Raw genomic sequence first — 16,667 nt, 5'->3', positions numbered from 1 at the left:
CTCAAGTTTATTTTCTGTCTCCATCTGTATGCAAACATGACTAATTCATTTAATTTTGACCTGGGGAATTCATGATAAATAAACACCGAGTGACACTGAACCTGAATAATGAATCATCATGCACATTAAATGATGCTTCTATTCCTTTGTGGCATAACAATTAAAGTGAATTTGAAAGAAATACCTCAGGTCACATGTTTTCTCTTTAATCCTCTTTGGGGATTTTTCCTCCTTGTGCCTGACATATGTAGGCAGCGATTTGATGCATACCACTGGGGAACTATGAGGTTAGAGGTAGCCCCCCCCCCCACCCCAGCTTGTAACTGTCCCTTTACCTCCGAGTGATTGCTCACATGTAGCCAAGTCAATTGTTCTGTTGCTTTTGCTATTTTTTGTATATATGTAAATTTACCAAAGTGGCCACAAATGGAGGTTAAAACCATAAAATGCTGGTCAAAACATCCTCTAACCTTTGGCTATTCCCAGCATTATTAATTCAACATTATCAGTATACTCATATGAAGTCTGTCACAGACATATCATATTACTGTGACTGCTGTGTGCCCGTCTGACCAACTGAAATACTGGATTGGTAGCTTTGACCCCTGGACAGGAAAAGATCAAACACATAACATATCTGTCTGATTCAGATTCATTTTTTGGAACACCGCTTCAGAGATGCAGTGAGAAATGAAATTATGTTTCAACAGAGACACAATAAAATCAAATCTAAAAAATACAATCAGCAACAAGAAATCAGTTATAAAAATAAATAAAACTCAAGCTTTGGCAAAAGCATGGGTGAATGATTTCTAGCGAGACCCACTATAAATCAAAATGTTAATTTACTTGAAACTTCCTGATCGCTTGCTTCAGACTCTCTGTCCAAATCATGAGCTCAGTGAGTGAACCAAAAACCTTTTCTCTGGCTGGGGAAATACAGTAAATAGATAAGAAGAAAAATGCAATTGAATAATCATATTTCTGTGGTTTTTGGTCATCTTCTAAATTCTGAAACAAACCTAATGGAAAATTAGGCCTCAAATAGAATTTCAAAAATGACAGAATTGGTAGAGAACAAATATGATATTAAAATACTGTTAGGCAGGTGGCAAAAAAAGCACGGCTGCAAGGACACTGTTGCTGACTTTAGTTTATGCTGGCCTGGGATTCCAATGAAACAGAAAAAACGATGAACGTTCACTGAGTAACTTACATTTACAAATTCAGTTTTACATAAATGTTTCACTATTTATCTCCGCTTTGCAAGGTTTTGGATACAGTCCAGTTGCTGTCACTAAAAAGAATAATTAAAACAACAACTCCGACTACAGTTTCTTTTCATGAATACCCAGAGCATTTCCTATGTTAACCACAAACTGGCGTTCATCAAGGTCATGCAGTGAGTGGGCTGCTGCTATCATGAAGCGCGGCTGATGGAATATATATACAGACCTTCCTCTCATGTTGAAGTAAGTGGTGTAGCTTATGCAGAGGAGTCTGAATGACTTAATTGCTTCTGTCAAGCCAACTCTGTATACAAGCCACAGACAGGCTCAGCCCACCTTCATGCTCCCTACTCCCATCGCTCATATCTGCCGTGGATTGTATCTGTCTGGTGAGTTGTTAATTTCCTTGGCTAGGTCCAGAGACAGCCTTAATGTCCTCTGTAAGTATTCTCCCGTTAGCTGCCTAATGTGTCTGATTAATGTGGCAGTGGATCCTCCTGGACGTTTATGATACTTTATGAATCAGAATGACGGAGAGCATGTTATTCACAGAGACAGTCCCACCCTCAGTCCACCACAGCACCCATCATGCTGGGAGGGTGTGTGATGGGTTAAAGGGATTGCAGATTAAGTGGGGTGGGGGGGTGTCTTCATATGTTAGAGTATTGATTTGGAGTGATGTTGGCCAATAACACACCATAGCAGGAGGGTGTAAGTACATTAATGTAATGTATTGGGGAGGCTGGATGTCAGCTGCCATGTTTTCCATAATTGTTTCTGCGTAGATTGTGGGGAATAAATTTAAGAAATGCTAGCAGGCAGTTAATTCGCTTGTCAAAGGACATGAGGCAGACAGGACTAAAGTGGAGCTGTATGTTGATAACACCCCACGCTCATTTACACATTTTTTTCCTTCGACAAATGAAGGTAGAGCAGCTTCACACGGACCTTTTTAATGTGGATGTGGGAAGAAAAGACTGGGAGGATAAACGCATTTGTCAGCAGCATCCGTTTTATCGATTATTCATATCACAGTCAGATATGGTCAAAGGGAGCCCCTGAGGATTATATATCCTGAAATCTATTGCTCTTGTGGACAGGTTTGCTGAGCCCCTAACTTGTGAGAAAAGTCAGAGACGAAGGGGTTGTCAAAGGCACTTCAGTCTCAGCAGTGCGAGTGTAGTGAGAGAGAAAGAGCTGAACAATGAGGGCTGATAAGGAGCAGGGACTCCTCTGACATCTTTATCAGTTTAAACACACTCTCACACTGGGAGTCCTGATGGAGCCCAATCTGCTCCATGACTGACTGTAGCCACGGGAGCGATGTCGTCCTTGTAAAAATGTTCAAGAGCTTCATTGAGCAACTCTGTTATTCCCTGTTACATTGCAGCTTTGTTTGGCGTTAGTGCTAGAGAACCAAGGTACTACTATGAATGTTCTCTTTATTGGCTGTAATATCATAGAGCAAATATCCATTGATCCTGCAAGCATCTATTTGAGAATGCAGGACTTGTGCAGTCTTGAACAGACATTCTCTAAAGGTTGGCTATAGCCTTGAAGTATGCCCTGCAGCAGCCTTTTTTTTTTTGTTTTTCTCACAGGAGAAGAAGAGAGAGATTCTTGTCTCTGGCTCAAGCCAGATAACTGACATAAAGCCCAATGGTTTTGTTAGCTTGCTGCTAAGTGGAGACCTTTTTGTGTCATTTAGAATTTGTCACATCCCCTCCAGAACAAAAACGTTACAGCAAGAAAAAAGGAAAGGGGACTAAGAATTAGAAGTGCATCAAGGCGGTCGTGCGCATGAAAGTAAAATCTAATTCTGACTATTCTGTATGACATGGAAATTATGGTGAGGAACTATGGTGTGAATTAACCGTTTATATTGACTCAAGTGCTGGATTTTACAGACAATTATGAGGGACTTGGACTTCATTTGCCACCTTCTACTTTTGACAGAAATATTTTACTTTTCAATGCACTTTGCCTTTTCAGATCAAAAACTTAAAGAACATAAACCTCGAAAATGGATTGTGCTGACAATGAATTCAGCATCAAACTGAATTCCTTTACGAACCAAGAGCTGTCTCCTGCAGTGTGACCAGTGCCAATGTTAGCTCTTGTTTATATCTGGTGAATAGAATTTTTCCTCCACTGACGTGAGCATGATAATCAGCTAGCTCTAAACTGTATCGGCCTCTTATATTACTCTCCCACAGTGACTCACTGCAGCACGAACTCTCTCAGAGGACAAACCATAACTTCTCATGTAAGAAAATGATGGCTGAACTTCTTGCAAGCCACCATCCCCGCCACCCCATGCTGAATTTCTATGAGAATTGTCCTAGAGATCTAATTTCCCGGGATGTTCGACTTGAACTCGTGTGGGTGAAAACTGAAGGCACCGGAAGATGTTTCGTGACAACTTTGATGAAGTCTTTCCCAGAATTTCTCACAAGCTCCACCAGTTCATCCAGAAAGCACAAATTCAGTTCTGAATGTGAAGCCAATTCAGGACATCTGTGAATATCTGCTTTGATTATGCACACCAGCCATTTTTTCCCCTACAGAAACTCTCCTGTTGCCTTAACCCAAGAAGGGATTGGAAGTGGAGGGAGCAAACCTAAAGCTATAGAATTTGTCACACACAAAGTTTTCTTCTTGGCCACCGAGGATGTCCTGTGGCTTCACCTTCAATGGCTGTTTATGGTTTCACTTCACTGTGGAGAAATAACTTGGAAAATGCCCAGAAGAAGAGTATCTGTGTTTACAGATCAATTATTTCTATTGCACACATTTATCTAGCGTCCAGTCCTCACTCTACTTTTTGTGTGTTTGAAGTATCTTAAGGATTTTAACGGAAATGGGGGGGGGGGGGGGTGGATTGTGGATTAATTTTTTATTTACTGATTTATTTATTTATTTTTCATTTTACGTGTGGGGGAGCTTTAGAGAGTGTGAGTCAAAACAACAATTGCACAGAATTGGCCCACACATTTCTGTTGTAAAGCAGTTTGTGAAACAGATGGCTTCCAGTTTGGTCATTTTATCAAGAGACAACTGCTCTCCTCGTACTAGTTTCCATCTGGTCGTTATTCTTTTAGCTGTGGGCTGAACTACAATAGAAGAGCAGACCGCAACCTGTTTTCCCTCAAGTTCAAAGATGTCCCTGCCGCCCTCCTCCCTCTCTTCTTGAGTGAGGAGCTTTCATCTTTTTCAAAGTAGTTACAGGAATAGTGTATCAGCAGCGCTCTGGAGTGTAAATCCTTATAATCAACTTGGAGGGCCCGGCCAACAGTGTACACTGCGCAGTATATCGCACTGTGCAATTCACTGTCTGCTACTGCAACCATCAGAAATACTCACCTTAATGCTCTCTCACTTAATCACGTCTTCTCCTCCCATACAGGTGTCGGACAGGTGCGATTACGTCTTCGTGAATGGCAAGGAGATGAAGGGCAAGGTGAAGATGATGGTGAACTTCACCTATGGATACCTGAGCGCTCAGCTGGAGCTCAACGTGTGGATCCCTCGACTCCCCCTCCAGATTGAGGTTTCAGATACGGAGCTCAGCCAGATCAAAGGGTGGAGGGTGCCCATGATGGATCCCAGTCACAGGTACAGAACTGCATGTGCCTAGCAGTTTTGACACTCAGATGGTGTCCTGCTCTCTTGTGTGTGTGTTTATATATGAAGTAGAGCACATATAATGCATTTTTTGTGGTAAACTGAAATTAACTGTATATTCCTATTCAGTTCTTACATAGGCTAATTACAAATGTATGACTGAAGTCCACTCCACCTGACTTCAGTCTGACTGACAGTTCTTGGCAGATAGCAAAATGGCTGACCTGTGCAATACAGCTTGTCATTACAGCTGGCTTAAGGTGTCCTGCCATTGCGCTTCTTAGTCATCAGTAGGACAGAACATTATTAGAGCTGTCTGGAGGTCAGACCTCTCCCCTGGGGCCTCATCACCGGCAGCACCTTTGCAACTGTTGAAATCCATCAATTGACAGAGCCACCATCAGCTGACCTGCAGTAATTACTTGTGGAAAAGCTGTGAGGTTGGACTTGGACTCATCTCATGCACCCTTTATGGCTGCTCTAATTATCCCTGCTCCGCTCTTATTTTGAGCGACAGAGGTACAGCGTTCAACTAATGCCATGGCTTGTTGAGGCTGTTGCTTCCCCATCTGTGCTCTGGTATGCCTTTATCAATGGGGACAGACATGGTATGTTCTCATTCCTGACACCAGCACCTTCGCTGATGGGTGGCAGAAAGCTTTGGTTCCCCCTGTCTTCTACACGTCTTTGTTTATCTGGGGATAACAGGCATGACCTTGCAAAGTAACACCATGCCTCTGGGAAAGATTCGGCTTTGTTACACTGTCCATAAGCCCGCAAGGAAATGTGCCAGTGAGCGACAACAGCAAGTGGCAGGAGGCTTCTTCTATCAGCCAGACTAGCAAGGCATGAAGTCAAAGAGAAGTGAAAAATAAAGAGACATTAGGCCCGTTAGTGGAATAGTTGCAAGAGTACTGCTTAGACAGTTTTTGACTGACACTACCTGTATTGCTCACCTCTTCCCTCTCTAAGTCCTGTCAAAACAAGGACAAGATAAGCCTTTGCAGACAGCAAACCTAAGCATAGGCGTAACACTCAGGCATGCACCACTCCCTTAACACTTCAAATGTGGGTATCAAAACTCTTTTTTTTTCTCTTGTTTAACGGTGCTTTAAAAATTCTCCTGCACTTTCCTTTTATTGCTCCATTTTCATATTATTTTTATACTGAGTTGTTTTAAGTAATGTGCACATGAGTCCTCTGTCTCTACTGTAAAACAAACTGCTGTACCTGAATTCACAACAGGAATCAAACAGGGTTTAAACTATTAAAAAAAAAACAAAAAACTATCAACTCCTGTCAGGCAGTGGCGCCTCTGAATATATAGAAGCATCACTGTCTATTTCTGTCCAAATGACCTTCGTCGTGTTATTGTAGCAGAAAATAAAATGCAGCAAAATGCCAAAACAAATACAGCGCACGATCCACGGTGCACAACAAAAGTAAGCATGGCACACACATTAATATGCAGCATCTCCTCTGAAGTCAGAGCTGGGCTTGAAAGTGAATGAAGCGGAAAGAAAAATTGCTTTGTGAAGCAGGTTGTTCTCTGCGCCGAGTGTGATTTGTTTATTAGATTAACCTTAGATTAGATTTTGAGATGGCTGCACAAGAACTGGCATATCAGATTTATACCAGAGCTAAAATGGTTGGACTTCACTTTCAGTTTGTTTACTACTGCATCCATTACACCTGACTAATACCTGCTTGTATGAATGCCCTTATAAATGTGCTGTTTAAACTGCGATTCAGTCGATATCTAGGTACACACTCTTGCAACATTAATGCCATTTGTCAATTCATTGACAGTGAATGTCTAGAAAATAATTCTGTTCACGCTCAAAACTTTCAAAATATGATTCAAAAGGGGTTTCACCAAAGCAGTGAGATACTTTTAGTTAGTGCCAGTGGAATAATTGCAAGATGGTGACTAAAATCATGGCAGATGGTTCTCTACTCTGCATGTAATATGGAAATGAGTGGAGAGACCATGTTGAGACAATGAAGTACATTACATTTTTTGAAAGAACAGAAATGATGAATTATGTAAAGATGATTCACAAATTTATGTTATGCAAACCTTAGTTTGTGTTCTGGAATGAACGGTGCTCCTGATATTTTATGCAGCTGAAGAGTTTTTTTGTTTACGGGTGAATCTGAAGATCAACCTTTAATTAATTGCAGTGGACTTAAATTAAGTTAGCGATAAAGAGCTCTTTCTGTGTGGAGTTTGCATGTTCTCCCCGCGCCTGTGTGGGTTTCCTCCCACCGTCCAAAGACATCATGTTTGGGTTAACTGGTGACTCTAAATTGTCAGTAGAGTGTGAGTGCGAGTGTGAGTGTGACTGGTTGTTGGTCTCTGTCTGTCTCTTTGCATTGGCCCTGCGACGGACAGGTGACCGGACCTCAGCCAGTGTGAGCTGGGATTGGCTCCAACAGCCCCCCAACCCGGAAACAGATGAGCGGTTGAAGATTTTACCTGTGTACCTGTGGGTGTTTGATGCAGTGTTCCACGTCAGTATGGAAACTGACACCGAAGTCATCAGTGGAGGAGTTAACTATTAATAAATATGCACTAAGTGTGAAATATGGGGCCTATTGAGGCACTTTTTAATTTGCTTATTCAGTCATGGGGGTGAGAAATAGTTGTAGATAAAAGTTTTCATGCAAAGTTTGAATAAGTAAAACTTGATTTTTAATTAGACCACTGTTCACCGTCACCGCGCCGTTCTGTCAAATTTTGAACAGGGGTTAATTTGCCGTTCTTGAACCTTGTTGAATCCTAAATTTAGTGATCCTGTAATATCCACAGTTGAACAATTTATTCTGTTAATGGCTGTCATTCAGCCGCATGTGAAATAGGTCCTGTCTGGAAATGTTTTAAGCCCTTAACTCCATATCTCACTGTACTCTCTGCTTTTCTCTCGAGCGTGCATCTAACATCTTTATTCCCACGGCTTGAGCATGCAGTCAGATTTCTCAGGGGATTCACACAGAAAGAGACAAGTAGAGCGGATAATCGCAAGAAAAACTGTTTAAGAGATTCATTTATTTTCCTCTTCCCGTTATCATGATCACAACCTTTGCTCATGTGTATTTCTGTGGGTGAGAGAGCGAGACAGAGGAACAAATGGCAATGGTTAGACAGAGAGGCGGGACAGGAAATTAGTAGTTTTGTTGACAAAGCACATTTTTGTTTGCTAGTATCCCTTGTTCCCGTCATTTGTTCTCCCCGATCAACCACTTAAACGTTGCTTTGCATCTCAACATGCTTCGTCTGTTGTTTTTATAAAGTTATTTGTTGAGGCAACGTAAAAGAAAACAATTATGGGCAAAATCTAATGATGTTGCAGCTGCATTGTAACCATTTAAAGCCAGTTTGTCATACCAATTTCACTTGTGAAAAAAAGCCAAGCCTCTATTGGTTGATTTGTTGCCTCCAGTAATAAAATTAGATTTGCAAGCAACAGAACAATCAAAGAGCCTATTAAGTAAAGCAATGAAGAGGTTCATGCACATTCACAATCCAGACCTGGTCCTCCAAAGCAGTGAATGAGAGACACCGAGAGGGAAAAAATGCGTTAGACTGATCCTATTTTAGTAGCGTCATCAACAGTAGTGCATCTTCACCAAGTAAACCACCCTGCACACTCCGCTTTGAGCATATCTACAGGGAAAGCTGCTCAAAATGCCAGAAACACACAGCAATGCAGTGTGTAGTTTAGATTGTTTTCCTTCGTCTATTAAAATTGATAATTAGCACAAAACACAAGTACAGCTGAGGCTCATGGGAATTCCATTAGTTTTTATCAAGTACATGCACAGTACAGATTTTGACCTGGGGCCTGATAAAATGGCAGGACAGAACCAGAGTTACTACACTTCACCCTGAGGAAAAAAGAATGTGTGTGCAAGAAATTGTGTGGCAATCCATCCGTTTACTCAAATCCACAAATGCCGACCTCATGGTGGCAGCAAATATCAAAGGAAAGTAAAGGGTTCAGCGAGGCCATCAGGGTGCATCCTCTGGGGATCATTAAAGTGTGGACTAAATTTTATGGCATTTCATCCAGTTATGTACAACAACTAGCAGGCTGAGATTGTTCAGTCTGGACAAACTAATTGCTATCCCTGGAGAGTAATAGTTGTTTTGTTTTTTGCCAGGTCCACACGAGAAAGCGAGGATGAGGATGATGAAGACAGACGAGGAAGAAGCTGCACTCTGCAGTATCAGCACGCCATGGTTAGAGTACTGACCCATTTTGTGGCTGAGTCAGCTGATTCTCGAGGCCAGACGAGCTTCATGCTCGGCACTGACTGGCAGGTGGACATCACGGAGCTGGTCTGGGACTTCCTGAAAATAGAGGACCCCGGGATTGCAAAGCTACTGGACAGGAGGATACTGGTGGGACTCGACATGGGGATGACCACGATCCAGGTGGGCCGTGAGTCCATTTTAAAAGAGCTATTTTATGATTTGCTATTGATACGTAGCTAGAATTAACATTCACGCTCTAAAAGAAAAATTGTAACTTCACATCAGACCTCGTTCCTTTTAGCCATCTGCAGTGTTGGAAAGCATTGTGGAGGTTATTTCTTGTCTTCACCATGCCTTCTCTTCTACTACTGTTAGCATGTAAGCAGCTTGCCTTGGTTCATCTCCTTGCTTTTGATTGGGACTCATTGCAGCCTCCAGTCTGCCATGAAGATGGGCGTATTGTAATCAGTGGGAGAATAACAACGTAGATTTTTTTCATAAATGATTAATTAAATTGATTACTCTTTCTATCTTCTATCTATCTATCTTTCTATCTTTATAACGCCGTTACTATTACTGCCAAAAAATGCAGTATTTATTTAAATATTGGAAGCTGTTTTTTTCATCGGACCAACTAGATCTCTGAGCCAAGAGGCAAAGACTTATTTACTGTTCTTCTTTGGTTAGTCAGCACAAGACAATGACATAAATGATGGCGACTGGCTGAGTCAGAGTAAAATTTCATGGTAAGCCAATCAGAGGTGAAGGTGGGCGGGTGTCGTTTACAGAAATTCGAAAGCACACAGAGTCGAACACACAACGACCGATACAAGTGGGTCAGTCAATGAGAAACAGTAATGGCAGCTCAAATAATCCAAAAGTAGCCTTCTCTAAATGGATATGCAGTTTTCCCTCCAAGAAATGAAAGGAGCGAATGGAATGGTGAAATGCACCAATGTGACAAAAGTGCCTCTCCACGTCGGTGTCAAGTAATTTAAACTCACTCAACCATCTTAGAATTGAACACGCACATGTATTTTAAGTTCCGTTAAAGAGGGGTCAATGGCTCCACATTCTGACACATTTGAGCTTTGAAACATTCACTTGAAAGTAACGTGATGTGATGTGAAAGTGACGTGTTGTTATTTTTCTCATTTGTAACTGATTTACTCGTTTAGGGCCCCTTATTATTAATTATGGTTAAATGTTAGTTCTACCTGATTTTTATTTTATTTTTTTGGGGGGAGGGGGCATCATTTCTACAGCAATAAATCTCACCAAGTTAAGAGCATGAAGGGGTTTTTCACACACACATACAGTTCACTTGCACCACGAGGAATTTCATCAGCACTTTGTATCTCTTACTTTCAAATAAACAGGTTTAGGCCACTAATTGTGTGAACGCTCAAGGTGCTTGCCATGTTGCATTGTGTACAATAGGAATGTTCCCAGATCTCACCAACTCCCTTGGGGTGCAAAATGTTATCATATTGGGAACTGTGAAAAAAGGCCAACATTTTTGCTCTGGTGGTTCCTAAATGCACACAGCTAAATAGAAATTTCATTGAGTTAGAGTTAGTTAGAGCAAATGGATTCAGTAATGACAATGAGGGGTTATGGGAGCATTAGTAATTTTATAAAAAAAAAAATCAATTATCAGCTCTTGGCATATGAAGCTGATGCTTCCAGTTTTAAAGAGCCACTTTTCACTCAAATCAATGCTTTTTAGAAAAAGAAGAGGAGGATCCAGAAACATCTCTTGATAGCAGGGAATATGCGCTACCATCTGCCAATGCTGGAACCTTTTACAGCTTTAGACATATTTGTTTTGGAAGATCGGTAACTGCTTCCAATCTCATGATGTTCAGGTTTCTCCCAAAATCTGATGACACACAACACGAAATGCATTCCTCAGAGCCCCAGAGGCTGCCAGTGATTTCAGCAACACTACGGCGGCCCTGGGAGCTCAATGCACTGCGGCTTAAGAGACATGCAAATAGACAAACACAAGAAGATTCAGAAAACATCTTTATCAGTTTGACAACAGATGCTGCAAATACTCACAGTACAACCAAATACACAAACGCAGCACAAGTCCTCACATCACAAAGGAAGTATTTCCAGGAGGACACTGAAAAGTGATGTAGGGGTGATGAGTGTGGCTCACCTGGTTTCTGCAGTGTCCCTTTGCTTCAGGTAACTCTTTCTGTCTCTCTTTCTCTCTCTCTCCATGACTTTTCTGTTGTTTTCCGAACAAATACGTTTTTAAAAAGTCATGAACCCAGTCTGGAAGCACTTGCATGGATACTTTGTAATACTTGTATTATAATGCATCCATGCTACTTTGTTGTTCAATGTATCCCAACCAGGTTCACCACTTTGTCCCCATGGAAACACGTCCTGCTGTGAGGATTTGCAACACATATGCTTTCAAAAGGATTAAGAATTAAAGAATCTTCTGAATCTGAATTGACTCGTGTTTTGTTCTGTTTTCATAGGTTTTCTGGTGTGTGTTGAGCTCTCAGGGCCAACGTACAAAGGGCTGTTTTAGTCATTACAGAATAATTTTGTAATTATTCCAACATTATTATATGTATTATACTTTATCATGCTATACTCAACTTTACTGTGGTGTAATATTCTGTCAGCACACAGCTCATGTTAGAATAACATACTGCTGGAGCGTGAATATGTCATTTATTCCAGGGACACTAACAGATGCCACTGTCACTGCTGTGATTTAACTAGTACATCCTTTTGTCTAGTGCAGACAGGTGCTTGCTGATGTGTCACAGCTTGTACTGCGGGCTCTCAGCAGTGAGTGGGTCCTCCCCCTCGCCCCTCTGGTTTGTCAGGCTCTCCAAGCTAACTGGATAAATATCAGCCTCCTAATGGCATCTGTGTGAGTGGGATCCTGCTTCCCGGTGTCAAGGACTTGAGCGCAAATGTGGCTTCACCTTTGCAAAGCGTCCATGCCCTCAAAAAAAAAAAAAAAAAGGAAACCACACAAATGAGAAAAACATGACAGGCGTGTAAGTCTGGCAGCTGTGACTACCCGCAGACTGCTGCATGCACACAGAGAAAGTCACTCATACCTCTCATTGTATTCATCATAATCACAGTTAGACTTCCTGCCTCTGTTGTGGGGTTAAAGTGGGCTTCTCCTCTAGATTACCAGTATTAATCAAAGAGAATGGATTCTTAGCATGGGGAGGTGGGTGACAGCCAAGTGTGTGTGCGTGTAAAGAGATAAAATGAAAACTAGGTTTTGCGTGTCATTTTTGCATATTGTGAGGGGGCTTATGAGGCTTTAATGTTAGATAAAACATTTGGAAAAACATTTTCCTGAATCACCTTTAAATCGTGGAAATCACTTTTTTCATGACGCTGATGTCTTCACTGCTAAGAACTCACTGATGTGATATTTTTGTGTCCCACTTGCCAGAAATCACTTGTCAATCAAATGGTCTGACCAGTGTCAGCTTGTTTCTGCTTGACTTTTCCGTTGATGAAGTGTCTGTAGGTAGAGTTCTTTTTCTCTGTGCAGCTACATTGCTGTCACTGCTGATTTCTCCTGGGAAGGACCTTCCCAACCCTGGGTATTTAGAGGAGGAAATGAAAAGGCTTTCATGGATAGGCGGTGCAGTGGCTTGACTCATGATGGTATAGAAGTAATTGATCACACGAGAATTTCAGTGGTTTTTGCTTGGCAATCCCGAATTTGAGAAGAACACTGGAATATGTGACACCGCATCCATGTTCACTGCCTTGTTTTTCCACCTTCTAGGTTTTGTCACCTTTGTCTGACTCCATCCTGGCAGAGAAGACTGTCACAGTGGTGGATGACAAAGTCACCATCACAGAGTTGGGGGTCCAGCTGGTGACGGGGCTTTCCATGAGTCTGCAGCTCAGTCCAGGAAGCAACAGAGCTATCCTGGCTACTACGACCACACAAGAGGTTCTGCAGAGCCCCAAGCAGGTCAGGAGACAGTCCAATATACTGTGAGAGGGATCTGAAATAAACTTGGAGTGAATGAAGAGTTATTTTACAGTTCACATCTCCCTTAGCCACTATAATTGAATGCAAAAGCCTTCTTTATAAGTTACACTTATTCTTTGTCTGGAAGACAAAAACAAGCAATTCTTTGTAAACACTGTTTATCCAGTTCTGATTAAGATAGAGATTGATGCTAATTTCTTTTGTGCAATTATTATCTCTAGCATCTTCATTTATCATGTAATGCTCACTGGGTTGTTAGCCATTTAATGAAAGACAATTTATATATCCACTGAAACTAAAACGTGCATTTTCCAGCTTTGATTATAGTGTGAAAACAAAACACTTCCTCCAGACTCCATTTTGCATCCTTCATTCCTTACAGTCCTTCACTGAGCAATTTTACAAAGAAAGCTTTGAATGTACATGGTCCCATGTACACGTCTATTTGTTTGCTCCACAGCATCCCCAACCCTTTTAACTCCAAGGCTTGAAACCCAGAGTGTGACAGAATGTGTTTCCTTGGGCAGCTAATAGTAACAGGAGCTTAATCTCTGAGCATGCAACACCCCGGCCTCTTTACCAAAATATGACTTACACCCCAAACGTGGCCGTCCTGTCATATTTTACATCCTTTTCACATTCGCCTGGCTACTCTCATTGTGGGCTCTTTGATCTGCCCATCAAGTTTTCTGAACCGCTCTCCTTCATCCCCTCCCTCCAAGTGAGGACGGATGGGAAAGCCATTTATCTGCCCTATCTCCATATGTAGTCTGAAGATAACAAGGCCGCACTGAACTGCAAGTCCTCTGGTGTCAGTAATTAGGGAGTAATGACAGAGCACTTTGGGGATCTACTTGTATGCCTTTGGGGATTTGTCCCTCTGCAATATTAAAAGGGAAATTGGGAAATTGCAGCAGAAGGCCTTAAGATGCCGACTGTATAGCAAATCCTCATTCCCTCGTACAATGTAGCTGTTGCTGTTTGATCTTAGTGCCTATCTTTTAATCTGCATCCATGTTAGCTTGGTCAACGTATCCAGAGTTAGCAGAACAATACATCTTAGAGAGTTTGTGTGTCAACCACCATTAGGAAGCTCCGTAAGTAGCTCAGCGTTGCACGTTGATAAAAGGGACATAGAATGTAAGTAATCTTTTTGCATTCTTCACCAATTCACTCCTCTCCCAAGAGGGAAAAAGCCATTGCAAACAACCAACGTACCTGAAGGACATCATAGTGAATGTTGCAATTTCTCAGTGTCTAAGCCTGCTGAGGATAGAAAGATGTAGTATGTGTGAGCTAATACACTGAAAATAAATACAGTGAAGTCTGTCTTGATAAAATGAGGCCAGATGCAGTATGTTTTTCACAATAATTTACATTTCTTTGCAATACCAAAGCAATCCATGTAATCTTTGTGTCGGTGACTATATTTATTTTCTCTTTCTCTATCGCCCCTGTGATATGATTATGTGTGTGTTGGTGTATTTCCATAGGAGGCCTTGATCAGCGCCTGGCTACAGTTCAGTGACGGCTCTGTGGCTCCTCTAGACCTGTATAATCCGGACTTTTTTGTCCTGACAGCTACCTCCCTAGATGAGGAAGTAGTGACAGTACAGCAGGACCCCTCCTGGAAATGGCCTGTCATTGTGACGGGGGCGGAGGGCCAGGGCCTGCTGGTCAGGGTGGAGATGACGGTTTGTGAGGTCTGCCAGAAATTCAAGCGCCGCAGCATCCTGGCAGCAGGGAACTGCAACATCAGGGTCAAGTTTGGTCATAGTGACAGCTCAAGGGGTGGGAGCAGCGACTACGGCCCTGATGGAGATGAAATGGAGAGCAGAGGCAAGCTCTCCCCCTCACAGGACAGGACCGGACTTAACACTCACTATTATGGGAGCTCCATCTCTGACATAGAAGATGGTGTGTTAAGAAGAGCCACCACAACTAGAAGCGCAATTATGCGCAGACCCAATGGAGATAAACTTTCAGACGATGGCAACCAGAACATGCCAATTGACTTTGCTGACTTCCCTGCACAAGTGGACCTGCCCCGTGGCCGCAACATAGACGATGACCTCGTTCAGTCTGCCCGTGGCCTCACAGACCTGGAGATTGGCATGTACGCTCTACTGGGGGTCTTCTGCCTCGCCATATTGGTCTTTCTCATCAACTGCATCTCCTACACCCTAAAATACCGCCACAAGGAGCTTTCTATTGAGGGTCAGGAGAACATGAACCACGCCCATGACTGGGTGTGGCTGGGGAACGAAGCAGAGCTTCTGGAGAGCCAAATCAGCCTGTCGCCGCAGCAGGAGGAACAGACCTCCATGATGGACTCGAGTGGCGGCCTTGAGGAGGGCAGCCATTTGCTGAATGGAGGCTCAACCCAGAAGAACGTGCAGGGCCAGGTGCACCGGACGGCAGACGCGGGCTGCATAGCCAAGGACAGCAAAGGAGACTCACCCACCACCAAGAGGAAGCGTGTCAAGTTCACCACGTTCACCACCATCCCCTTGGACAACAGCTACCCCACTGTTAACACACTGACTGGATGCCACAGCCAGGGCATTAAGTGGGTGTGCCAAGATGTGCAACTGGGAGACTCCAAAGAGTTGCGCAATTACATGGAAAGATTAAATGACAGTGCTCTAAAGGAGGTGGCATAATGTACCGTGTGCGCTTGTAGCAAACTCACCCTTATGCCTTTCAGAGGAAAGTGGTCTGGACAGAAACCGGCCAATAAGTAGGTGAACGAGGAGAAAATTTACTTCGGAATCAACCCAAACTGCCAAAGGGTTATTAAATTCAAGAGGACAGTCATGATTCCACAAGCAACTGATAATGAATCACTAACTAGAAACACGTCAATAAATGAGTGGTTCCTTTTTTCCCCATTTGCTGATCAGATGATGACCTTTTTACTATCATTTATTACCACAGGGATTAGATAGATCCGTAACTGTCAAGTAATGATCCCAGGACTCACCTGCAGCAACGACGACCTGCGATATTCAGACGCCATGTAGATTTTAAAAAGAACAGTATCATAACTAGGTAGATGTTTTCCAAATATGTGTGCACATTAAATGGTTTTGGAAGTTTTGTAACATTTTGGATATTAATTTCTTACACCAGATCCTTATTTTCTGGAGAGGCCCGAGCGCGCCAAGAGAAATCTCTGCATGTTGTTTGGGGAAGGGAAAAGAAAAAAAAAAAGAAGAAGAAAAAGGCACAACTTTCCGGCTCATTATCATCCTGCTAAACAAAGCAGAAGACCTGTTATGTATATACTGAACTGTCTCCAAAGCATTGTATTGTTGCTCTGTATATTGTATTTTCATAACATTTAAGGAATACACAACAATGTCAAGAGTGTGTATCATCTTTTATTGACCGCAACGCCATAAAGCTAATCATCTCTCGCGTTAACTGAGAGTGGGGGGAGGAGGAAGGGGGGGGGCAATTACACATTCACCTTTGTATCAGAAATATTTTATGAGATGCAATTTACCCCGAGGCCACAAAACAATATGTTACACAGTTAATGCCTGCCAGTGGA

General features: G+C 42.4%; 1 protein-coding gene across 1 annotated transcript in view; it reads left to right on the top strand.

Moving 5' to 3' along the window:
- Window positions 1-16,395, top strand: part of si:dkeyp-14d3.1 (transmembrane protein 132C) — a 120,806-nt gene extending 104,411 nt beyond the window's left edge. Inside the window, exons 6-9 of the mRNA XM_029511031.1 lie at window positions 4,636-4,844; window positions 9,018-9,291; window positions 12,899-13,090; window positions 14,605-16,395. Of these exons, the coding sequence (XP_029366891.1) occupies window positions 4,636-4,844; window positions 9,018-9,291; window positions 12,899-13,090; window positions 14,605-15,774 (1,845 nt within the window). The 3' untranslated portion in view covers window positions 15,775-16,395. The remainder of the gene's footprint in view (window positions 1-4,635; window positions 4,845-9,017; window positions 9,292-12,898; window positions 13,091-14,604) is intronic.
- Window positions 16,396-16,667: the final 272 nt, after the last annotated feature.

The sequence above is a fragment of the Echeneis naucrates genome, chromosome 9 (genome assembly GCF_900963305.1).
Source record: "Echeneis naucrates chromosome 9, fEcheNa1.1, whole genome shotgun sequence".
Taxonomy (NCBI): domain Eukaryota; kingdom Metazoa; phylum Chordata; class Actinopteri; order Carangiformes; family Echeneidae; genus Echeneis; species Echeneis naucrates.
The sequence above is the reverse complement of the archived record's forward strand: the minus strand, read 5'-3'. Positions and strand labels throughout refer to the sequence as shown.